The 26,824-nt window shown below is 43.7% G+C and overlaps 1 protein-coding gene across 1 annotated transcript in view; it reads left to right on the top strand.

The window, feature by feature from the left end:
* Positions 1 to 1,617: 1,617 nt before the first annotated feature.
* Positions 1,618 to 26,824, top strand: part of PTPN5 (protein tyrosine phosphatase non-receptor type 5) — a 118,069-nt gene continuing 92,862 nt past the window's right edge. Inside the window, exons 1-2 of the mRNA XM_036763589.1 lie at positions 1,618 to 1,679; positions 19,547 to 19,621. Of these exons, the coding sequence (XP_036619484.1) occupies positions 19,583 to 19,621 (39 nt within the window). The 5' untranslated portion in view covers positions 1,618 to 1,679; positions 19,547 to 19,582. The remainder of the gene's footprint in view (positions 1,680 to 19,546; positions 19,622 to 26,824) is intronic.

The following is a 26,824-nucleotide window of genomic DNA, read 5'->3' on the forward strand; positions in this document are numbered from 1 at the left end:
CTCATTTGTAAAACGTGGTTACTAAGACCTGATTCAATAGTCACCCTTTCATTAATGTCTTTCTCTCAGTGATTCAGGCCTGCATGGAGATGAACCTACATTCTCCAGTTGTACCAATTAAGTCACTTCTTACCAAGCTGGAAAGGCTTCAAAAGCAGGCCTTGCAAATGTTGTTCAAGCATCAGATTGACTGAGTATGGAGAGATTCATCAGGAGAAAGGGGAGAAGCAGGTGATAGATCTGTGTTTGCCGCAGCAACTCATGAACTATCTCCTAAGACCACGGCAGAGCATCCACACCAACATAATCATGGATCTCTTGAAATATGAAAAGATTGAAGCATTAACAACCTCATAGGTTTGCCTGTAGATCAAATGAGAAATGGTCTGTGACAATGTTTTGTAGACTGCAAAGCCTCTTATAAAGTCCAAGGATCCTTATTCACTGATTAAGCTAGCTTTGGGGAGGGGAGGAGGATAGGGAGCTAGGCCAGTCTGTGCACAGCTGGCTTTGGGGTTCCCATATATACTGAAGCCATTTTTTGTCATTGTCACCTGGGGCCAAAGCCAGAAAGGCCCAGGGTGTCATGGGACATGAGTCAAAAGCAAGGAGAGCTCGGAGGTGGATGGGAACTTCATCTCTTTTCTTCGTAGAAAAAAAACGACAGTAAGGCTGGAGTTTCCTCCAGGCCTATTAGAATGAAGGGGGGGAGGACGGGAGGGAGAGAGGGAGAGAGGGAGAGAGGGAGCGAGAGAGAGAGAGAGAGAGAGAGAGAGGCTGGGAGAGGTCTACGTTTATGTATCATATGACAAGCATGTAGCACGCATATGGAAGTGTGTGGAAATGTGTAAGGGTGATGTGTTATTGATGTGTACAAGTCCTTACAGGGAACGTATACCTGTGTGTCTGTGTGTCCCTGTCAAATTCTACCTGCTTGAAATTCTCTTTTTACCTGCCATTCCCCTTTTTGCTCATCACTCTGTCCCTTCCAGTCTGTATCTGCGCGTCCCGTTTGGTCTCTCCCCCTCTTAGGCTACTGCAGCCCGGGGCCCAGAAGGAAAATCATGAATGAAATGGATGCTCCCGTTCTCTCCCTATTCAGGAAAACGCGGGTGCGGGGGCGGTATCTCCTGTCGCTCAAAGCAGAGAGAAGAGGAAGAGGGGGCGGCTCCGGCCTCAAGCCCAGCCCGGCCGAGGGTCCTGCCCTGGACTCGCTCTGGCCACAGGACCGCCTCTACCCCATCCCTGGCCCCCCAACCCAAACCCCACAGTTCCTGCGCAATTCCCCAGGAGAGGGAAGTGAGGAGTGCGCCCGGGGGCGGGGGCGCAGTGACAGCCCCAGCGGCTGCGCCGGCGAAACCCGCAGCTGAGCCACCGCGTCCCCGCTGTGCAGAAGGGAGGGGGAGCGCGCACGGACACCAGGACCCCCGGAGAGACACAGGGAGACACGCAGACGCACACAGCTACACACGCACAGCCGCTCGGACCCTATTACGCTCCCCATTTCTCTCTCTCTCTCTCTCTCTCTCTCATACACACACACACACACGCATACACACGCGCGCGCACACACACACACACACACACGCACAGAGATGCGCACACGCACACACCCCCACTCTCCCTCCCTCTCTCCTTCCTTCTGCGCCTGGAGCCCGCTCGCTCGCTAGCTCTGTCCGGTGAGTGCTGCGCTTCCCTCTGCGCCTTTGTGTCTGGAGCCTGGGGGCGGCGGCGGAGGAGCCTTGTGGAGGGGAGGAGAAGGGAGGCGATGGGAGGGGCTGGGGTTCGGGCTGGGGCTGGGGCTGGGCTGAGACTATAGGGGACTGGACGCCCGAGGCTGTCCCGAGGGGCCTCTCTCTTTTCTGCTCTGGGGCGATGCCAAGAGAGGAAAGGAGAAGGGGACGCTCCTATGATTCCCCTTCCTCTATTCTGGCCTCGCCCTCGGCGATTGCTCCGACCCGGGGCCGAACGGGAGAGTCTTAGACTGCGGGGGAGGGAGTAGAGGGACTGCTTAGGGACTGAGCTCGGAACCCGGGCGCGCCTGCGGCTCTCCCTCCCCTGAAGCCGAAGCGCGGGGGCGGCCCGGCGGGGCCGTCCTAGCTGAGCTCCTAGCCCGGGGGGAGTCAGCTGCTCAGTGGATGCCAGGAGGGGCCGAAAGAGACCGGACGGGACAGGAAAGCGCGTACTCCCCCGACACAAATGCTGGGGGGAAGGGGGGTCACGGAACGGAGACCTCCGAGGCAACGGGAGCCCAGCCAGATGGGAAGGGAGAAAGGAGATGGTTTTCGGGGTCTTGGGGGACCCAGATGTTTCCCAAGAAATGGTATCAAAGAGTGCCCAGCCAAGTGGGAGGGGGAGTCTGGATGGCAGGGTACCCAGTGGGGAAGTAGGGATCGCTTTTGCGGGGGAGTCTTCTCAGGCTGCGGGATGTGGGGCTCTCCTAGATGGCTGTGAAGATGAGTGCGTGAGCAGCTGCTTCTCCCCACTGAGCACGCGTGGAGTGTCCCCTCGATTGGGCCGTTGGCAGGGACTGTCCTGTTTCCCCACGGGTATGCCCTCCTCCATTCTCCCACCCCATCCTAACCCAGACCTGGCTGTCCTGAGCCCAGCCTGGCGCCTTTTGGGTCCCTGGTGTTTTCCAGACTAAGCTGCCTACCAGCTAGAAGTTATACTTCTAGTATTTGCTTCGCTTCAGCTCCTGCTGTCATTCATGCTCTCAGTCAACCAGGAAAGCTTCAGGGCTGACTCAGTGATCACTGGGGAGGTGGCCTGGCCAAGCGAAGGCAAGAATTGTCACCTGGAGTCAGATCCTTGGTCTGCCCAGCCCAGTGTCCTGGACAGGAAGGCAGTCTGTGTGTATGAGGATGTAAGAGAGGGGAAGGGGAAGGAAGAGGGAAGGTTCAAGGTTAGAGCTGTTCTCCCCTAAAGGTAGTTCATAGCTTAGGGACCCATCCCCAAAGCTTCCTTTTTTTTTTTTTTTGAAAATATGTAGAACCATACAGAGATAAAAAGGACATTTGATCAAACCCCTAATTTTTTTACATTTGAGGAATCCCAGGTCTCAAAAGGTCAAGTGATTTTGTCCAAGGTCATAGCAGCAAATAAGGTTAGGATTAGGATAGAATCTGATAGCTGGAAAGGAATTTGGAGGCCATCTAATCCAACTCATACCTGTATAGGAATTTATACCATTCTCAACAAGCTACCCGTTAACAACTATGAGATTTGGAAATTAGATCAATTAGAAACTTTGGAGAGAATAGTTTCAGTGGAATGATAAGGTCAGAAGCCAAATTGCAGAGAGTTTAAAAACAGTGAGAGGAGAAGAAATGGATGCACCAGTTATACATGGCTTTTTTCAAGGAGTTTAGTTTATAAAGAAGGGAGATATAGGATGATATTGGGGAGGTATGATAGGATCCAGCAAGGGTTTTTTAAGTATAGAGGAGACTTGGTCATGTTTGTGGGTAGTACAGATAGAGTCAGTATAGAGAAATGAAGATTGGAGAGATTATTGGGGATTATGATTATGGGAACAGTGTTCTGGAGAAGACAGGAGGAGATGGGTTCAAGGGTATACATAGAAAGGTTGGCTTTGGCAATCAGGCCACTTCATCATAAGACACTGGAGTGAAGGAAAAGATGTAGATCATGATGTCAGAGGGATGTGAGATGAGAAGAGAGGGGGGAGCTCTCCAAAAATGACCTCGATTTTATCAGTGAAATATGAGGTGAGACTCTCAGTAGAAAGTGTGGGAGGTTGAAGTGACATGGGAGGCTTGAGAAGAAAAGATTAGATTTAGAACAACTACTGTGGTGAGTGGGATAAAGAATCAGTTAGAGATAGTAGATTGCCTTGCTCTAGTGAGGGCCCAATTAAGATTAACTTGCATAAATTTACAGTGGACTTAATAGGAACTTTTCTGATTTCCTTCAGTTCCATCCCATAGAAAGAAAGGAGGCATATGGGTTTGGCAAGGTGTGGTATCCATGATAGAGCAAGGGATTCCATAGTAGAGGATAATGAACTCTTTCACCAAGAAGTCAAGATTGGAAAGATAGGACTGGGTAGCGAAAATCAGGGTGAGGGCCTAGTATATTCCTGAAAGATGGAGGGATTGGAGGTAAGGGTGAAAAGTAAAAGATCATGATTGGAGAAAGGAAATGCGGAGTCCTTGAACATGGAAGTAGAACTTGTGGGTGATGGCAAGATCAAAGATATGGCCATCCCTATGTATAGCTGAGGTGGGGAGGAGGAGGAGGCGGAAATCATTGGAGTTCAAGAGATTGAGGAAATGGGAAGTTAGCAAATTTGAGGTAAGATCAACATGTATATTGAAGACCCCTGGAATAAGGGAAGGAGTTGGGGTTGAGAAGAAGACTGTGATCTAGGCACTGAACTCATTGAGAAAGAAGGGAAAACATTCCTAGAACTGATGGGTAACAACTGCCAGAATCTGGATTGGACAATAAATTTGGATCGAATGACCCTTAAAGGAGGAGCAATTACTGAGTAATAGTACAACAGGGAGAGTCTGGAGGTGGCAATGGGGAGCAAAGAGTGTTCCAATACATAAATAGTGAGGGGAGGATCACATGAGGAAAAGCCATGTGACCTTGGAAAAGTCACTCTGAACCTCAGTTTTCTTGTCAGTAAAATAAGAGGATTAGATTTAGCTTCTGATGTCCCTTCTAGCTCTAAAAGTCTGAGACAGAGATTTCAACCTCACCTGGCATCAGACTATTTGGACACCCTAGCCTAAGGCATGTTATCCAGCCCTTTGTCTCCCTATTTAAATAAATATCGTTACTAGTCTAAACCTTTATGAAAAAGAGCTAGATAGTAGTATAAATAGATGGATGTGGATGTAATTAGTGTAAAATATACTTGTGGTTTGAGTTGGTGATCACTAATCTGAGATTTCCTAACCCAGGGCTGTCTCTGACCCTGTTAATAGTATTGAAGAGATGACTACCATCTTCCCTTCAGTGTTCAATATGATGTTGGATACACTACTGAGGAATAGTATGGACCTGAATATCCACTGTTTTGAAACCTCTCTCTGTCTCTCTGTCTCTGTCTCTCTGTCTGTCCGTGTGTGTCCGTGTGTGTGTGTGTGTGTGTGTCTACTTGTCTGTCTCTCTCTGTGTCTCTGTCTCTCTCTCTGTGTGTCTCTGTCTCTCTCCCTCCCTCCCTCTCTCCCTCCTCATCCCCTCCCCTTCTTCTTTTATGTCTCCTTTCCCCTCTCCCTATCTCCCTCTTCTTCCCCTTCCTCTCCTCCATTCGCGCTGTCTCCCTCCTCCTTTTATTTTTCCTTCCCCTTCTCCCCCTGACTCTCCTTCCTTACCCTCTACCCTTTTTTCTCCCTTTCCCTTCTCTCCTTTTTCCTTTTTCCTCTCATCTGCTCTTTCTCCTTTCTTCCCTCCTCATTTCTTTCCACCATCCCTTCTTCCTTCCTCTCTCTTTCCTCCTACCTCTCCACTTCTTCTCCTTTACCTTCTCTTCCCTTTCCCCTTCTTTCTCCCTCTCAACTCACTTTCCCTTCTCTACTCCCTTTCCTTTCTTTTCTCCTTCCCTCCCTTTTTCTTCTCCCTTCTTCCTTTCTTTCTGCATCTCCTCTTCTCCCTATCCCTTTTCCCTTCCATTCCTATTCTTCATTTCTCTTTCTTCCCTCTCTCCCCTCCTTTTCTCTTTCTTTCTTCCCTTCTCCCCTTTCCTTCTGCCTCCCCTTCTTTCTGCTTTCTTCTGTCTTTTTTCTCCTTCCCATTCTCCCTCTACCTCACCTTCTCCTCCCTCTCCATCTGTCTCCATTCACTTGTCCCACTCCTCCCTCCTCTCTCTCCCTCTCTCTCATCCTTTCCCTCTCTTCTTTTCCATTTCTTTCCCCTTATCCTTGACCTTTCTTCTCCCTCTCCTGCCTCTCCTTTTCCTTTTCCCCCATTCTTTCCTTTCCTCTCTCCTCTCTCTCCTCTCTTCTCCCTCTCCCTTCCCTTCTTACTTTCTGTCTTTCTCATTCCCCTCTCTCCTCTAGTCCCCTCTCCTGACCTCTCTTTCTTCCTATTCTTGCCCTTCCCCTCCTCCTCCCTTTTTAATTACCTTCTCCCTTCTCTCCCCTACCTCTCCTTCTGACTTCCCTTCTCCCTCTCCCCTTTCCCTTTTCTCATTCTCTTCCCTCCTTTCTCTTTCTCTCTCCTTTCTTCTTTCATTTCCCCATCCCCCTCCCCTTCTCCCCTCCATTCATCTCTCTTCCACTTTCTTGTCTTCTCCTCTTCCTTTCTCTTTCTTCACCCTCCCCTTTCTCTTTTTCCCTTCCCTCTTTCCCCTTCCCTTCTTTCCCCTTCCCTCCCTCTCATGCTACCCCTCTCTCTTCCTCTTCTACTTTCTCTTTCTCTATCCTTCTCTTTCCTTCTACTCTTCCCTTTCTCCCTCCTCTACTTTTCCCCTTTCCTTCCCTCTTCTTTCCTTCCACCTCCTCTCTCTGTCTCTCCCCTCTCCTCATTTTCTCTCAATCTCTCCCTCCCTTTCTCTTACTTCTCCCTCGTTTCCCTCCATTTTCCCTTCCCTTCTCTCTTCTCTACCTTCCTCTCCCATTCCTACACTCCCCTTCTCCTCCTGAGGGGAAGTATATCTATAACCCATCTTTCACCTTCATCCTTTACAGAATCACTCTCCTAGGACCAGTCCAGCTGAGTCTGATTTTAAGGGCCAAAAAGGTCCCTCATAGTCCCAAATGCCTCCTTGTTCATTCCTTTGGTTTAAGAGTTTCTTATGAATGCCCCTGAAAAGAAGAACCTTTCCTGCCTTTTCGTTCACTCAGTAACACAAGCCACTCATTTGATCAGATACTTTTCTAGAACCCAAGTCTGATAGAGGGAGGAGGGAAAACCTAAAACCCTGGAAGACGGCAAGTAAAAGAAAGCCCAGGAACTGTGACTTATACCCACTTTACAATTTTGCCAGCCCTCATTCCATTCCCCTCTCAGCCCGCCCCCTGCCCCCCTCCAATCTAGACCTTCTGTTTTAACCCTGCCATGCCACATGTTTACCTAATCCCTTCTGTGGCCTTTGCTGCCTCCCCTGGATCTACATAATTTTGTTCAATGGCTGGAAATTACCCTGGTCCACTGGGCTTTCTCTTTTCATTGTTCGTGTGTCGCTTTATGAGACATGAAGTAATCATTCCATTCTTGGGAATCCAAAGTACACATAACCCCAAAAATACAAAACCACACTCACACACACACAAGCACTCCTGAGCCCACAATGCAGCAAATATTTATTATGCATCTACTCTATATAGAGCATTATGGTAGATGATACAAAGTTTAAATATGGCATTATCCTTGCCCTCAGGGTGCAGATACACAGAGATTTGTGCATACTTGAACATGCACGTACAAATATATACATTCATATATTTACATATATTTATACATGTGTGTATATATACACACACCGTGACTTTTATGAATGCAACTACCTTGAAAACCTCAGTAACTACTGCAACAGATGTAAAATCTGCAAGAATGAAAAATTCCAAAAGGATGGCAAATTCTTTAGAAACTTTTCTATTCGCTGAAATGGGTATGTGTAGGAGGGACACACTGAATCAAATGGTCCTGTAATATCTGAAGAGCCCTGGTCCAAAAAGTTTTATCACCTAATGCATTTATGTCTATGCTAAAAGCTTCTAGCATTAACTCACTGTGTCACAGAGAAGGGGTAGTGGAGGGAGGGGAATATAATAAGCATTAGGCTGGATTTGAATTCCAAGGTTTGGTGAGAGAGAGAGAGAGAGAGAGAGAGAGAGAGAGGAGAAAGAGAAGAAGAAGAAGAAGAGGGAGAGGAGGGGGAGGAAGGAGAGGAGAGCATTTGTTAAGCTCTCACTATGTGGCAGGCAGAGGCAGCTAGGTGACTCAGTGGATAGAGTACTGGGCTGGTGTCAGAAAGATGTGAGGTCAAATATGACCTCAGACACTTACTAGCTGTGGGGCCCTGGGCAAGTCACTTCTATTTGCCTTAATCCTCTGTAGAAGGAAATGGCAAAGCATTCCAGTATCCTTGCCAATAAAAGCCCATAATGGGGTCACAAAGAGTCGGACATAACTGAATGACTGAAAAACGAGCAAAAACAAACCAACAACACAGTCCCTGTCCTCAGGTAGCTTACAGTCTAATGGGAGAAGACAACACATATAGGTGAGTTGGAAAGGTGCAGAAGACAAGGGTGCCACCACTGAAGACAAGGAGAGGGAGGACGAAGTCCAGATGTGAACATGACTGGGGCCCTTCCCCAAATGGTCACCCTAGGGAGTGAATCTCCAATAAGAAAAGCAATGCTTCAGGGCAGAGATTTTTCCAGGATGGCTAGGCAGCAGGTGAGTAAATCATTTGCTTTTCTGGCCTCAGTTTCCCCTTCTATAAAATTAGATTGGACTAGGTGATTTCCAAGTTCCTCTCAGATATTCTAGAGTTCTGGACTAGACCTGAGTCTGAATCCTTCTTCAGACACTTACTAGTTGTGTGGTCCTGGACAAGTCATCTAACCTCTCCCAGTCAAGTTTCCCATCTGTAAGATAATAAACAGCACCTACCTCAAAGGTAATTGTGAGAATCAGGTGAGATGTAAAGTGCTATTTAAAAGCTAACTGTTACTATTATTACTGCCATTCCAGAAGTCGGGAATCATATCCTTACATTGTTGTATATAGTCCCTAGGCTAGCATCTTCTGTACTCTGTGCAGAATCCAAATGTATGGTTTGAGGAAGAAGCCATAGCATCAGGATGTCCCGTCATTGGAGGAATCTGGGGATTTGGGGTCACATTATCCAGGTCTGGGGCTTTATTCTCTGAAAGAAACATTTTGATCATTTCTTTTGGTCTCCTTTCAGCTACTGTTTTGCTACACTCAGGATCATTCCCCATTCCCAGTTTTCCTTTGGCCTTTTCCCATCCCTGAGATGTGTTAGTAACACATATGTCTCTGGTGTCCAATCTTTTTATTCCCCTGAGGGATGGAGTTTTCCAGTCAAATTTGATTCAAAAGACATGAGTAAATGTGTCCGTGCCTGTGGCCTGGAGAGTGTGGGTGGCATGTGCCCGCTGTGGTGAGAGCTGTTTACCTTAAGTGGAGCCAATGAAAAGGACTGAAAACCTGCAGATACAGACAGCAGCAAAAAAGCAAGAATCTTGTTCAGGGAAAGGCAGGGGGCTGCTTAGAAAAAGGGAAAAGTATCAGTGAGATGGAACAGTACCCTGTAAAAGCAAACATATTGGAGTTAGACAAAGTAAGAGGGTTGGATTTCCCAAGTTTTGCTCTAGAAGGTTTGCTTCTAGAGCAGAGGTTTGCTCAGAGAGCTGTTCTTAAACACTGCAAGAATTGCTGAAGGTAATTCTATCCATGCAAGTGATGGAATTCTGGAATAAAGCAGCTTGGAGGTATTAGGTGGGGGAGATTTTGGAGGCATGAGTTATCTATCCTGAAATGTTGTTTTGAAGGAAGGAAATTCTTTTGACATTGAACGTGTGCGTGTGTGTGCGTGTGTGTGTGTCTGTGTGTGTGTGTGTGAATAGATACAGATATATTTCATCATTTCTGATATGATGAGATTGGGAGACCTTGAGTTGTTTAGCTGGAATATCCAGTGTGTGAAGGAGCGTGTTACATATTAAGAGTGGAAAGACAGGTTAGAGCTAGATTGTGGAAGACCTTAGATATCAGCCCAAAGAGTTTGCATTTTCCTTGCTAGGCAGTGGAAAATAAATGAATATTTTTGAATATTCAACAGGGGAGTGATGTGGTCAAGACTATGCATTAGGAAGATTACATAGAGATATATAGAGTGGAGCAGGGAGCAAGTAAAGGTGGGAAGACTTGATAGGAGACTGGAGCAGTAATCACATGGGCCCATCCTGTGTTAGGAGCCATAAGAATAGAGAGGGAAGGACAGATGTGAGAAAGATTGCAGGCAGACCCAACCAGCCCAGATGCCTCCTGGAAAAAGCATCAGGTAGTCAGAATGCCAGATTAACCATCAGAAGTAGTAAAGAGAGAGCTGAAGAGGATGGAGTGATCAGTGTCAGACCTTGGGATTGTCAGAAAAGCCTTCAGGGAGGAGGAGGTGGGTTTTTAAGAGGAACTTTGAGGGGAAAGAGGACCACGGAGGAGAGAGCAAGGCATTCAAAACTGGAAAAATGATACATGTGAATGTACTGTGTCAGAAATGAGCAAGAAACAGAACCATGAGGCACGGAATTAAGTTGGCATGGGGCTTAGATGTACATCAGGACTTGGCTTCCACCCCTCTATCAGATTTCTGCGCAACTGTCCCTGAGAGTAATCTGTTCCATGGCATCTTACATACAAGGACAACTAAATCACCTTCAGGGACTGTATAAATATGACAACTCGTATGTAAATATGAGATGTCATTGTTGTTGTTAGACTATAGCATTTTTGCTCCAAATAAGTTTTCTATGGTCCCTCACACATTATCAAGACCTAGCAAATTTTGGGTAAATATTAAAGATCTCCAAGCACCCACCTTCCTCCCATAGCCATCCAAAGGGTTGGGACCAAAAAGAATGAATTTCAAGGCACATTAACAAGTGTGCTTTAAGCATCATCTCCTACGAGCTTGCTCTAGGCTCTGCATCATAGGGATGCAGGAGGAGACTTGGCTACGGCCTAGAGGAGCTGACACTTTCCTTGGGGATGCAGAAGTAAACAGAGATGGAAAAACTCGAGAATGCCACATGATAAAACAAGCTTGAGGATTAGGTGGGATTGCACAGGACTCTAGGGGCTCAAAGGAGAGAGTGCAGTCACCGGGGCCTGGGATAATTGGAGATGGCATCACTGAGGAGGTGAGGGTCAAGCTGGGCCTGAAGAAAAGGCAGGGAGAGAAGAATGGGAAGGGCATTCCAAGTGTGGGGAATTTTGTAAGCAAAGGCACAGAAGTGGGAATGAGCCTGAGATATTTAGGAATTCCCAGAGATGAGCCTAATTTGGGAAGTCCTACCGTTTTCCTGTTGTTCCTTTCCTGTTGTTCTTTTACGCCAAATCTCCCTGCCTCAGTCCAGACTCAGGGACTTGGGAGGGGGAGACAGTTTTGTGGCTCATAGTATCTCTTATCTAGAGGAACTTTCATTTATTCATCATTTGAAGTTCCTGAAGTTTCTTACAGAGCCTAAGTAAATAAGAAACAACCTTTTGGTTAGTTATGCCCAGTGGTACCAACAGAAGTAGTTTCTTTTGTGCTGAATTGAATGGAATAGGAAAACTGAAGTGAAAACATGGAACCAAGTCACTAAGCTAAGGCACCTAGAGTTTCCAGCCTGTGGAAGCCTCACAGCTTTAGCCCAAGCCAACGGGAACTCACATCCAGCAGAGCTCCCAAGTCTAATGGAGTTAGTAACACAGGAGAACTTGCTTTGAAGGTATTTGCATTCATTACAAATCTGGACCAGACCAATGTGTGTCCTAAACCTCAGGGCACCAAAAGTACTAGAAGGCCTGTCATTCTAGGGACTCAGAGACAGAGAGCTGAGACCTGTGCAACAGACGGGATGTCCTCTTAAATTTGCCCCATCCTCTGCCACCATGGCACGAGGCTTTGGGTCTGATGACAGAGGGCTCACTTAGCTTGAAAAAGGTAGCAGGAACATTGCTAACTTTAGAGGCAGCATGGTATATAGTACCAAGGTCCACCGTACTCCCAAGTGCAGCCTGAACCAGATTAAAATGTAATTGGGAAATATTTAACAAACTAAATAAAAATAAAGTAAAACATAGATAATGTTAGTATGTGGTTTTCTAAGTCAACATGTAACCTGCTTATGTTCAGCTTAGTCACCCCTATTTCTCTTTGAGTTTAATGCATCTGGTGTAATAGATTTGGAATTAAGAAGAATTGAGTTCAAACCCTACCTCGGATACTTTTAACCACTCTGTGCCTCAGTTTCCTTATCTGTAAAATAAAGAGATGGGATTCAATGGCCTCAGATGTCTCTTTCAGCAATAAACCTATGATTCTCTGATGCCAACTCTAAGTTCAATCCAGTCTGGTATCTCTGAACAACACATATTTATATACTAACCCAGGTACCCAGTGAGAATTTCCTGTTGCCTCCACTGATTACCTAAACCCTCAGCTCCCCAGGGTTGGGAATGGTCAGTGATAGATGATAGATGACACTAATACACTGGGTGGGCATGGAAGGAGTGGGGTGCTTGGGGTGCTTGCTCTTTAATATTTACTTGTCATACCTTCTCTTCTTTCCTTGAGCCTGTCCACCAGTTCCTTCACTTCTCAACAAAGGACCTTGCCTTTCTTTTTCCACAGATAAAACTTGACCATCTATAGTGAGCTTTCTCTGCTTTCCTTTCTGCATTTCAAAACTTTCTCAGTCATTTCATGTTCTCTCTTTTTTTTCTAAAGTTTGAACAAAAGGTGGCCCTTCTTATTTACAGTCCCACTCCCTGTCAATCTCCCCTGGAGTTTGCCTCCTCAAATATTCCTCCTCATCTTAAATCTCTTTGTATCTTTTGGTTCCTTTCTTGACTTTCTACAAGCATTCTCACATCTCCTCCACCCTAAAAAATTTTTTTAAAAAAGCTTCATTTGACCCAGACATACTCTCAACTTCCATTCTCTATCCTTCTTCCCTCCCTATTATCCAAATGCCCCAAAAGAGCTGTCTATACTCATTGTCTCATGCTCCTCACCTCTCACTTGTTCCTTTGCCTGTGACGAGGTGGATTTCCACATTGACCTTTTGGAGCTAGAGGAACAAAGTTCACACCTGAGTCTCCTGTCCCCATCCCCTCCCTTTAGCGATACCTGGCACAAAGTAAATGCCTAATAAAAGCTTGTTAACTGACTAGGCTAAATCCATGTTTCCCTACATCCTGCCATGGCAGCCTTTGTGTAGCTGTGTTCAGTCAATCTATAATAAGCATTGATTTAAGTACGCATTAAGTGCTGGAGATACTAGAAATTCAAATATAAAAATGAAAACATTTGGCTAAGAGCTTACATTCTTTTGGGAGAAACTCTGTGTGTGTGTGTGTACATGCATATATATACACACATATATGTATGGATATATATTCACCTGTAAACATAAGTCTGAGCCCCTTTGCGATTTGAGTGTATTGTTGCACGCCTTGTAAAGGCTGCCTCTGGCACACTGGGTGGATAACTAGCCTCTGAGCCAGGGAGATTTGGGTTCAGTTCCCAACAGGCACAGAAGCTGTGTGACCTGGCCAAATCTCTCAACCCCTCCATCCTCTAAGCAACTCTCAAAGATTATAAATTGCCGAGAAGGTGCCAACCTGCATTGGCAGAGAAAGTTTTCCATTTGCATATGATTTTCCAGACTGATACCATGCTTCAGCTGCCTCCTCTTTCCACTGGTAAGTTCTTTCCAAGAACCTCAGTTTAGGGCCCTGACCAGCCACCCTTGATTCTCCAGACTATACCACCTTCCACATCCCAACCCCCACACATACATATGTTCCCCCCATTAGAATGTAACCTCTTCAAGGATAGGGACTTTTTTTTTCATGTATCTCAATCCCCTGTGCTTAGCCTGGTGCCTGGCACCTAGGAAGAGCTTAATAAATGCTTGTTCACTGACCGACTGACCCACCTAGGCCAGAAAGCTGTTTGGTCCATTTCCTATATCTTCATCTCTACAAGCTAGGCCATAACCAAGCAATGGCCGCCTGCCCAATAATCACCAAACAGCTTCAGGGTTTGAGGTTTTCTAGCTTTTTAAACTGAAATCTCTCCTCCCAGTTCCTGTAAGAAAGCTGGTAGGAAAAAGGCACTATAACAGTCTATGCCCTAGGGGCAAGTTCATTGTCTCTTGCTGCTGGATCAGCAGCTTGCCTGGTCTTTTCATATGCAGATGAACCACTCAAAAGCCTTACGTCCTTTACTAGGTGCAAAATGATCCACTTCGCTCTGAAAGGGGCTCACTCTTATGTAACTATATACAAAATATCTGTAAAATGAATTCAGTGTAATGTGGGAGGGGAGAGGCACTGGCAGCTGAGGGATCAGGAAAGGCCTCATGTAGGAGGTAGCATTTAACTAGGAATTCTAAGATGAGGAGGTGGGGAGGGAGTGCATTCAAAGCAGGGGGGACAGCATGTACAAAGGCGTGGAGATGGGAAATGGAAGGCATGAGTGAGGAGCAGCAAGCGGGTCAATATGGCTATTCCTGAAGGGTTGCTATGTATATTAAGGCTGGAAAGGTAGGCTTAAGCCGGGTTGTGAAGAGTTTTAAATGTCATTCAACTGAGATGGAGGTTGCTTTTGGCCATCTGTACAACATAATAACGTCCGGTATCTGTGATGTTCAGGACTTAGTATTGTAGAGGGCATCTAGGTGGTACAGTGGATAGAGTACCAGCTCTGAAGACAGGAAGACTCATCTTCTTGAGTTCAAATCTGGCCTCAAGCACTTACTAGCTGTGTGACCCTGGGAAAGTCACTTAACCCTGTTTGCCTCCGTTTCTTCCTCTGTAAAATAAGCTGGAGAAGGACATGAAAAACCATTCCAGTGTCTTTGCCAAGAAAACCCCAAATAGGGGCATGGAGAGTCAAACACAACTGAAAACAACTGAACAACATGGTAGAATAAGAGGAAGCCAGTTGATTTGGACAAGAAATGTCCCATCTCAACCTACAGATGCTTCTTCTCACAGACTGAATGACCATTTGTCAGTGATACTGTAATAATAATAATAGCCAACATCTATATAACACCTACTATATGCCAGGCACTGTACTAAACAATTTACATTATTATTTCATTTGATCATCACAACAACCCTGGGAGATAGGTGCTATTATTATCATTTCACAGATAAAGAAACTGACTCCAGGCCAGGTACTCTATCCCTTGTACTACCTAGCTGCCTGTAGAAGGTATTCTTACAGTAAATGGGAGGTTGGACTATATTATCTCCCATGAGGCAGGGATTCTTAACCTTTTTTGTGTCTCAGACCCCTTTAGCAGTCTGGTGAAGCCTATGAACTCCTCAGTCAATCAGCAAGCACCTACTGTGTGCCAAACTGTACAAGCTACTAGAGATACAAAAAAAAAAAAAGGTAAAAGACAGTCCTTGCTTTCGAGGAACTTTTAGATACATAAAATAAAGTACCTAGAATTATGAAGAATACTGATTATTTTGAAATATAGTTATCAAAATATTTTTAAAACAAGTTCAAAGAATCCTTCTATTGTTCCTCCCAACTCTGAGATTCTTTGAGCCAACTCAGCATCCACTGAACCTTAACCCCTCTTCCAAACCTATCTCACATTCATCAGGGAGAAGAGAAGAGCCCAGAAAGCAAAGATATAAGTACCATCCTGGTAGTTGGGTGGATTAAGGTTCTTTAAAAATGTGGGAGAAGCCAGGACCTTCGGTTCTGAGACTGCTTCATTTCCTTCTCACAGTGAAATAGACTCCTGACCCATCCCGAAGTCTGTGAAATCTAGGACTGCCTGGGCCCTGGGGTTGGAGCTTGCTGCTAGCCCTAAGGAATCATAATTCCAGTGAGAAGTGATGCTCTTAGCCCCAGGCTTCAATGGGAGGGATCACAAGTGTCCCCAGGATTCTCTGGCTGCTGGCTGTCTGACAGGTGTCTTCCCTGAAAGCCTGAAGCCCAGACATTTGTGATCCTTTTGCCTCCTCCTTAGCTCACAAATTCTCTGATCCAGGAATTCTGCTAAAAAGGCAATCCTCATACTCCCATCAATGACGCGGATCCAAGATGAGCTGGCAGCCTCCTCCCACTGCATCTTAATTCAGCCAAATGCAGGAGGGGGATTCAGGACATTTGGGGTGCCCCTGAAACGGATGAATCTCTGGAGACAATGGAAGCCGTCTTTATGCCTGCTCAGGAAATACCCACTGCCAGAGAGAAATGACAAGCCCCTGACTTTGCCCCAGAAATGTTGGTTGCCTTTAGCCTCAAAAAACAAACCTAGGTTTTGAGCCTCCTGGTAACAAGCCCAGGGTTACCTCTTTGTTTATGCCAGGGGTTCTTAACTCTTTCTGTGTCGTGGACCCCTTGGGCAGCCTGGTGAAGCTAATGAACCCCTTCCCTAAATAATTTTTAAACGCATTAAATAAAATGCATAGAATTAGAAAGGAAATCAATTCTATTGCAGTACAGTGATCAAAACAATTTTTTAAAAGGAGTTCTTGTATCCCAAGTTAAGAATCCCTGAAAACCCAGCCCTCGGACCAGTTGGCATCCCACTCCCCATCAGGCCAGCTCACAGACACCAGCTGTATGACTTGGCCTCTCTGAACCTCAGTGTCCTCATCTGGCACCTACCTGGCATGATACTTGTGATAATCAGATGAGAAGACATATGTAAAGCCCTTCGTAAATCTTAAAGCTCTACCATCAGGACAGTTATTATACATTCTGAGAAGGACCATGAATGTGGGCGGCGCAGTGCTTACTCTAAGTGCTTGTCTCACAGACAGTGAGCCATGTACATACTGGTGGGTTCATTTTCTATGGGACCAGCTTGGCCTCTGCCCTCATCCAAACTGTATGGGGTCCACAGGTGCGTCTGTGTATCTGTGTGGAAGATAATTACAAAACAGCTGGCATTTGCATGGCCCATTGGGGCTACAAAGTAAGTGTTTTCACATCTATTTGATCCCCCCGGCATTCCTATGAAGTCAGCAATGTGAGAATCATCACTCCCATTTTAAAGACGATGAAGCTGCAGTATTGAAGGATTAAGTGACTGGCCCAGGGTCACACACCCAATCAATAACGGAGCCAAGAAAGAACCTGGACCTCTGACTCCTAAGTCCAGTCCTCTCCTCCTTCTATACCATAATATCTGTCTTGGCCGGGTCTATCTGGCCTTTTGTCCTAAAATAGGAAGCTGCTTGAGGGCAAGGATCGCACAAAGAAAGGGTTTTGTGTCCCGCACAACCCAGAACCAATGAGGGTAACAGAAAGGAAAATCCATGGCTGGGCCCAAGGCATGGGGACCTAACTTTAGACATGCTCTTTATCCCTGCCCCATCAGTGGCAGTGTGATACTGGAAATCCAGATAAGGTAGGACTGAGTGTTATGTGCAAAACAGGGGAGATTACGTTTGATCTTGAAAGTAATAGGGAACCACTAGAGTTTATTGAGCAAGTGAGTGACAGGCCCAGGATTTCATTCAGCAAATATTTACTGAATACCTACTATGTTTAAAGCCTTGTGCTTGGTACTGTGGGGAAAGAGAGAGGGAGGGAGAGGGAAAGGGAATGAGAGAGAGTGTGTGCATAAGATAGTGTCCCTCAGCTTTGTGGGAGCTATCAGATGATTGGGCAGTGATTTGGAGAAGGAAGGGCATTCCAGGCAGGCCCTACGGTCTGAGCCAAAGTCACGAAGGCAAGAATGAGCTTTCCATGATCTTAAGACAACTAAGACAAAAACCTGGCTAGAGCAAAGAGCACATCTTGGGGAATCATAGGATTATGGTCAGGTGAGTCTCATCAGTTCATCTGGGTGCATCAGGGAGAGCTGTAGGGGAGTATTCTTAGGGTTTATTGAATGGATCAACTGTGGAAAGTAGAATACCTTTTCATAATTCAAAGTCAATAGAGAGGTATACTTAAGCACTCCACAGATCTTTGATTCCAACACAAATGGTATTCCATGAGTAAACCAGTCCTTGAGAATTGCTAGGATGGAAAGATTCATGCTCCAATCTGGCCAACCTGGTAATGAACCTCTCTGAACTTAGCTTTCAGAAGCAATACAAGAGTTTCAGAGTTGAAAAGAACCTCTGTGGCCAGCTGGTTTAAGTCATGCCTAACATGAGAAATCTCTCTACAGCATACACCCACCAGGTGGTCATCTGGCCTTTGAATGTATACTTTGCTTGGAATATATAATGCTTACTGGTCCCAAGAAAAGAGGAATTCAGTTTGATTAGCTTCCTCTTCTCCCATGGCTCTTGTTTCTCTGGAGAGAATGTTTACGATTGCCTGTTGTCTGACCCAGAGGATAGCAAACATTTCTGAAAAGGCAGGAGAGGATTGTGGAGCTGTGACAGGTGAATGTGCTTGGGGAAAAGGGAGATATTTTTTGGCATGGACACCTTCATTTTTCAAGAATCAAATCCTGTAGTCCATCACCTGCAAACGGAGGCAGGTTATAAAGCATAGAGGAGTGGGATGTGGAACCTGGCTCAGGAATATTTCACATTCACTTAGAGGCATGATCTTAGAGGAGTTCTGGGACCCAGAGTAGACATTCCCACATGAAACCCACATCCTAGGGGACACAGCACAGCTGGAGGGTTGGAATGTACATGACTGCTCATTACCAGGCCATTTCTCTGCTCTTATTGTGAGGCTGATATGAATCCAAAGAAGTAGGTAGTCACCTGAGTAACCTCAGGAAAACAGCTGGTTTAGCTCTTAACACTGGTGGGAAATGGGGCCAGGGATTAAACCTTTCATTTGAGTTAAGGGTAAGAGCATCTGTTCTTCTTGAAAAATTAATTGATTTTTAAAACCATTGTGGGCACGGACTGAACATCCACCCAATTGGCCAGGGTTTGAATACACCCAGCTGCAAGGGGCAGAGATAACTAGGGCTTTCACTTCCTCTTCATGTTCCATCTAGAAGTGCTACTCTTTCTGCCTTTCTCATAATGAAATTAGTTATTTTCTAGGAAGCATGTTTATAGAAAGGCAGCTTCACTCACAGCATTGTTTTAAGCACTGTTTGTGTCTGGGAAGCATTCCTCTGACAGATAACTTAGATTATGGAAGAACCCATTGCAAGGAGTATGGAAAAAAAGATAAAGTAGAATCTCCTAACACAAAAAGCAGTGGTAAGTCTGCCCCTAGGGGATGGGAAGCTCTCATGAATGGCATCTTAACAACTCAAGTACAAACAGTTCAGAAGAAGAAAAGGAGAAGATAACCGTAGAGATGGATATGGATGTACAGGGAATTCATTGGACAATTCACTGGACAAAAGGCATGCGTAGAAAATACACTCAAGCATTGGATGAACACAAAAACGTAATATAGCCCTGGAAGGATAATGTCAGGAGTGCTAAAGCTCAGAAACAGCCAAGGTTGGCAATGAATGCTAAGGAAACATAAAATACTTTTTTAAAAGCTATATTGGTGAAAACAGGAAGAACAGAGAATGGATTGGACTGTGGAAAGGAGGGAACCTCTTCAGGATATGAATCCCTTATCCCGTTTAGGAGAGGAACACTTTTTGTACATGTGCAAAATAGCATATGGTTTTAGTTGACCCTTTAACCGAAAAGCTGTTATCTAAAAAAATGTAATTCAAATGTGTGCATACTCAAGTTCTTACTTTAAATGAATGAAATTTAGTATTAAACATTTTTAAAATTAAAAAAAAAAGCAAAGGATAGGACTTCTGTTTAGAGTGGGTGGTATGAAAACAGATGATGGATGAAGAGAAATCATACTTATTTAAGCTCTTACTTGATTTTGTGTTGTTTTTTTTTTCACAAGGATAATGATCTTCAGACTCAGAAGAATAGAGCAAAAATGGTTAACAGGGAGTTGAAAACCCAAATCAGTGAAAAGGTAAGAGTGCACCTCACTGTTTTCAATGAGTTAAAGTCACTAAGCTCCAATGAACTCTGTGCCAGAGAACTGAATAAACTAGTGTGTATCATTACTGAATGATGTTGTTGATCTTTGAAAAGCAGTGAAGAATGGAAAGATGCCATGGTACTAGAGAAATGCAAACTTTTCTCAATATTCGAAAAACTAGAAGAGGGCAGGGGTCTTCAAAACATCTACCAGTGAGTTTGACTTCAATTCCTGCCAAAATTCTAGAACATTTTGTGAGTATTTGTGAGAAGTAATGATCAGTATGAGCCCAGGTGGTATGAACAGTGCTGGATTTTGAACCAGGAAGACCTACATTCAAATCCTCCCTCTAATCGCTAACTAGCCATGTGACCCTGGGCAACTCATAATTTCCTCATTTATAAAGTGTGGCTTATAATAGCACCGAACACAGAGGGTTGTCATAAGGATCAAATGAACTAACATCTCTAAAGTGCTTTGGGACCCTTAAAATGCTATGTAAATGCTAGCTATCGTTTCTCTTGCTATTATCATCCGAATCATTATCATCAAGAATAGGTCATATCAAACTAAACTCATTTCCTTTTTTAACAGGGTTGCTTAGCCTGTAGAGCAAGAGAGTCTGTTATGTATAGTATATAGTGTTTCAGCAAAGCATTTACCGATGTCTCCTGTTGTCCTTGAGGAGAAGATGGGGAGGTATGGACCAGATAAACAGATAATACAGTTAAATGCATTTGAAACTTGTTGAAAGTAGTTTTAAAGAGTAGTCCCTCATAGATCATTGTCAGTTTATGAGAGCTGTAGTGGACTGATCCAGGGACCTATCCTTGACTCTGTGCTGTTTATCGTCCTAGTCAATGATGTTAATGATGTCATTAGAAGTATAACTTCCATCATCAGATTTTTAGATAACACAAAGTTGGAGGTGGGCATAGGGAAGTAGGTATCTAATGCTGGATGACAAAAGAGATCCAAAACAAAGGGCTAATCTAATAAGGGGAATTTAATAATCGTGAATATTGAAGCCTACACCTGGGTTCAGAAAATCAACTGCATAAATATAGGATGCATGGTTAGGCAATAATTTTGTATGAAAAAAAATCTGGGTTTTAGTGAATTGTAAACTCAATATGAATCAACAGTGTAACATGGCAGCCGAAAAAAAAGTTAATGTTAGGTTGCATCAAAAGAAGTATAATGTTTATGATCGGAACACGTCTGGAATTTCCAGCCTCTACATATCAGAACAAGCATGAGTATGTCAGGAGCAGATTGGCCAGAATGATGCTGGGTCTAAAGTCAATTCCATAATGGCATTTGTTAGGGGTTTAGAGACTCTTACCATAATGAGGTTGGTTGAAGGAACTGAGGATGAACCAAAATGATGAGCCTGAACCAAAACAACATAATAGCTGTCTCCAAAAATTTAAAAACAGGCCATGTAGAAGAAAAAGAAGGAAGGAAAAACGAATTTCTTAAACACTTGCTACATGCAAAACACTGTGCTACGTGCTGGGGGTGAAAATAGAAAAGCAAGACAATCCTTGTTTTCAAGGAGCTCACATTCTCAAGAGGGAGACAGTACAGAGAGCAGGTTTCAGCTGCAAGTCAGATGGAAAGGTCCCACGGTCCTTAGGGTGCAATGGCAAAGCAGATGGTGATGAATCTTCTTAAATGTCATTTCCTTGATAAATCATCTCCCTTTTGAGGTGGAACCACTTGACAATGCCAAGGATTTCAGTGGTGAGGACTTTCTTATCACTATAATCAATAACCATGGCTGAGTAATTAAACTTATTCTGCTTGCCCCTGGCTAAGAGTGACAAACAGTTGTTCATTTAAGCAATGGGTTACAAGTTGCACAGAGGTTGATGATAGATAGCTTTAAGATTAATGTAAGGAAATACCTCTAAGTATTTAAGCTGTCAACAAGTAGAATAGGCTGCTTCAGGAATTAATGTGTTCCCCCTCAGACTCTATCAGGAAAGAAATTCCAAGGGGGAACATATTAATTCCCAAAGGAGCCCATTATACATATGTATGTATGTATGTGTATATATATGTATATATGTATATACATATATATGTGTGTGTATATATGTGTGTGTATATACATGCATATATACATACATATATATGTATACACACACACACACACACACACACACACACACACACTTCTAGCTGATCTAGAAAGGAGATAGTGTAAAGGTTAGTATTTGATAAGCCAAGAGCCAGTTTGGGAAAAAGCTTTGAATGCTATATAGTCTGTTTCCCACACCATACAAGATTCCTTCCTACAATATCTTGACATTTAACCTTTCCAACAGGGAAGTCATCATGTAATAAGCAGCCCATTCCATTATTGGGCAGATCTGATGGTCACTTCTTCCTTAGCTTTGAACCAAAATGAACCAAAGTGATTTTATCAATTGACCATAGTTTTAACATCCTTCACACCTTTGCTTATGCCATACTTCATACCTGAAATGCCCTTCCCTGTTCTTTTACTTATTCAAATTTTACTCATCTTTCAAAGGCCTGGAATTATTTTACTTTTATATTTTGGGGACATTTAACCTGAAGAAGAGAAGACAACTGGAGATCTGATTGCTATCTACAGATAGCCGAAGGGCAATTATGAAGAAACAAGATAAAGTTAACAAACATTTATTAAGCACTTGCTATGTGAGTCATGCTAAGGCTTAGCTAGAGCTCCAAAGACAAAAAATGATATCTGCCCTCAAGGAGCTTATAGTCTAACGGAGATGATAGAATGTAAATAACTAGACATATGCAAGATATAAATGGGATAAGTGAAAAGTAATCTAAAATGGTAAGGCACTAGCAGCCAGAACAACCATGAAAAGCCTTCTCCAGCAGATGAGATTTGTACTGAGTCTTGAGGGAAGCCAAGGAGACTAAAAAGCAAGGATGAGGAGCAGAGCATTCTAAGCAAGTGCGGCAAAGGTGGGAGACAAAGGGACACGTTCCATGTACTGCAAGTGGTCAGGTATAGCTAAATCATGGAGGAGAGTGAAATAGAAGAAAGACTAGAGAGGTAGGAATGGCCCAAATTAAAAAGAGCTTTCAATTCTAAACAGAGGATTTCATATTTGATCCCAGAGATAATAGGGAGCCAGCAGAGCTCATTAAACAGGGGATTGATTATGGTTAGGGCTACTCTAGAAAAATCACCTTGGCAGCTGAGTGGAAGATGAATTAGAGTTAAAGAGAGACTTGAGGCATGGAGATCAATTAGAAAGCTACTACAGATGACAGAAATGGCACTTGAACCCAGGTCTTCCTGGGTTCTTCCTGACTCTGAGCCTAGTTCTCTATCCTCTATATCAAACCTCTCACCTTTGAAATTATATATTTTAATTTTTTGATTGCCCATATTTTTTAAGATATCATTTCACAAAAAATACACGTTACTACAAGGGCAGATTTACTTCTGATTTGTAAATGACAATCTTTTTTTAAGTTCTCATATGATCATACAAACATTGTTAATTCAGGAAGAGCTAACAGGAAAATGATTATAGACATGTTCCCTTTCTCTGTTACACCAGATGAAAAAGCTAAAACCATAGAAAAAGAGACTGGAACTTCTAAGACATCAACAGAAAAATCCATTCCTTAGAAGACCTTACTTTAGATCATCGAAGTTGGTGGAGCCGAGATGCCAGAATACAGGCAGCAGTCTAGCTGAAATCTCCCAACATTACCCTCTAAGCAATTTTAAAATAATTCCTCAAATCAGATTTTGGAATGGCAGAGCCAACAAAAGGTCAGAGTGAGACACTTTTCCAGCCTAAGACAATTTAGGAGGTCAGCAGGAGAGGTTTGTGACACCAGGGTGGGAGCTGGTCCAGAACATGGCAGGGGTGCCAGTGGTGGGCCTTGGAAGTGGCACAGTGGGGGCAACAGCAACAGTAGCTTCAGGAGCTCTCAGCCCAGAAATGGTAAGGGGATCTGACAATTAATCAGAAAGAGATTACAGAGGACTCTTTGCTGGCACTGGGTACAGTTGGTGCTGACTGGCAACTCTGTTGCCCACAAGCAGTTCTGGGTCACAGTTCCAGTGTAGAGATTAGTCACAAAGGAGCAGGGGCCCTGGTCACAGTTCTGAGGCAAAGAGAACATTAGCTCTTGTGACTACAGGAAAGCAGGGAACATAGTCACAGTTCCATGGCATAGAGGAGTGCTAGCACTCGTAACTTCAGAGGAGCAGGGTCCCTTCCTGGGTATACAGCAGAGCACAGACCAAGAGAGCAGTGATCACATTTCTCCATGGATCACACCATCTTGGAAGCGCCAAAAAATTACAAACGCACACACACACACACACACACACACACACACACACACCCCAAACTAGCTCGGAAAATACCAGCACAAAAAAGTCTGACAGTGGGACAGTGGCTTGGAACAGTGACTTGGGACAGTGCCTGCCCACCCACAGATGAGCAGAGCCCAACTTTAATATAAAGTTAACTTTATGTTAACTTAAAGTATAATTTAATGTAAAGTTCAATGGTAAGAAAATGAACAAGGTAACAAAAAAACAACTTGACAGGGAAGACCAAGACACAAACTCAGAAGAAAATGACAATGTGAAAACAGCTACAAACAAAGCCTTAAAGAAAAATACTGATTGGACCAAAGCCCAACAAGAATTCTTGGAAGAGTTAAAGAAAGAGATAAGATCAGTAGAAGAAAAATTGGGAAAAAACTTTAAAAAAAGGTAATTAGTCTAATGATAAAAAAAGGCACAAAAATTCACTGAAGAAAAGAACTCCTTAAAAAGCAGAAGATGGGTGGAGCCAAGATGACCGAGTAAAGACAGGGACTCATGTGAGCTCTCCCCAAACCCCTCCAAATACCTTTAAAAATGACTCTAAACAAATTCTAGAGCAGCAGAACCCACAAAAGATGCAGTAAAAACAAGTTTTCAGCCCAAGACAACTTGGAAGATCAACAAGAAAGGTCTGTTGCACCATTGTGAGGAGGAGCACAGTCCAGTGTAGGCAGTGAGAGTGCAGACTGGCCCTAGCAAACATGGAGCAGACCTCTGGGTGGTTAAATCACTGGCAGCAGTGAAGGTTTCTAGACCTTGTAGCCCACAGACACCAAAAACAACTTGGAATGTCAGCAGGAAAGGTCTGTTGCACGTGGGTAAGAGTGGAGCACCGTCCAGTGCAGGCTACCCAGGACAGCCCCAGTCACAGCAAACCAGAAGCAGACCTTGGGAGTGACTGAATCAGTCAGCGGCAGTGCCTGGTTCCAGAGCTCTCAGCCCACAGACGGTAAGGGGGTAAAACAACTGGTCAGAAGAGATTACGGGGTCTTTTTGCTAGCACCGAGGCAGGACTCAGTTGCTTTGTCCATACTCAGATCTAGGTCATAGTCCTAGGTGACAGTCTCAAGGTGAGGAGGAGCACAAGCATAGCAGAGCTTTCTGCCATGGTGGAGGGGGGACCCTCCTCATAGTTCCAGAGCAGAAAAGAGTGCTTATGGTCTCTCACAGACCAGAGTACAGGCCAGTAGAGGAGTAAACACCTCTCCTCAGATCACACCACCTTGGAAGGACTGAGAACTTAGAGGTCACTAGAGGTATCTCTGAAAAGAGCTGCACAAAACCCCTGAAGCTTGGGACAGTTCACCCTCCATCCTGAAAGCAGAGCCCTACCTTAACAAAGAGTTAAAAAGTCAAGTATTAGGCTGGAAAAATGAGCAAACAATGGGAAAACACTGACTATAGAATTATTATGGCTATAGAATTATTATGGTGACAAGGAAGATCAAAATACATAATCAGAAGAAGACAGCAAAGTCAAAGCTCCTACATCCAAAGCCTCCAAGAAAAATATGAATTGGTCTCAGACCATGGAAGAGCTCAAAAGGGATTTTGAAAATCAAGTAAGAGAGGTAGAGAAAAAATTGGGGAGAGAAGTGAGAGTGATGCAAAAAATCATGAAAAACAAGTCAATAGCTTGGTAAAGGAGACACAAAAAATATTGAAGAAAATAACATCTTAAAAAACAGACTAGGCCAAATGGTAAAAGAATTTCAAAAAGCCATTGAGGAGGAGAATGCCTTAAAAAGCAGAATTGGCCAGATGGAAAAGGAGGTCCAAAAGTTCACTGAAGAAAATAATTCCAAGAGATCACTGCAAAAAAATAATTCCTTGAAAAGCAGAATGGGACAAATGGAAAAAGAGATACAAGAGCTCACTGAAGAAAATAATTTCTTAAAAATTAGTATTGTGTAATTGGAAGTTAATAACTCCATGAGATATCAAGAAAAAATAAAACAAAATCAAAAGAATGAAAAAGTCAAAGAAAATGTGAAATATCAGAAAAACAACTGACCTGGAAAATAAATCGAAGAGAGGTAATTTAAGAACTATTGGATTACTTGAGAGCCATGATAAAAAAAAAAGAACCTCAACATTATATTTCAAGAAATTATAAAGGAAAACTGCCCTGTTACCTTAGATCCAGATGGTAAAATAAAAATTGAAAGAATTCACTAGTCAACTCCCAAAAGAAATCCCAAAATGAAAACTCCTAGGAATATTATAGCCAAATTCCATGGAGGCAGTGGTAAGAAGCAAAACAGATTTTTGAGGAGGGAGAGGATAAAAAGAGAGAGAGAAGGGTAAACAGAAAAAAAATAGGATAGAGGGAAATATACAATTAGTAATTGTAACTGAATGTGAATAGGATGAGCTCACTCATAAAACTGAAGCAGATAGAAGAATGGATTAGAAACCAGAATCCAACAATATGTTGTTTACAAGGGACGCACTTGAAATAGAAAGACATTATGCTTCAGCTGGAGTAAAAAGTCAGGGATAGCAATAATGATCTCAGACAAAGCAAAAGCAAAAATAGACCTAATTTTTTAAAAATAATGTTTTATTTTTCCCCCAATTTTTAACATTTTTTAAAAAGTTTTGAGTTCCAAATTCTCTCCCTTCCTTTCTCCCTCCCCTCCTCCCTCCTTAAGATGGTAAGTGATCTGATATAGGTTATACATAAGCAATATGTAAAGCATTTTCATATTAGTCATACAAGAAGAGTGGAACAAAAAAGTGAAAATAGTATGTTTCAGTCTGTATTCAGACAGCATCAGTTCTTTCTCTGGAGGTGGATTGGATTTTTCATCATAACTCCTTTGGGA

Source organism: Trichosurus vulpecula, chromosome 6, assembly GCF_011100635.1.
Source record: "Trichosurus vulpecula isolate mTriVul1 chromosome 6, mTriVul1.pri, whole genome shotgun sequence".
In the NCBI taxonomy this organism is placed as follows: domain Eukaryota; kingdom Metazoa; phylum Chordata; class Mammalia; order Diprotodontia; family Phalangeridae; genus Trichosurus; species Trichosurus vulpecula.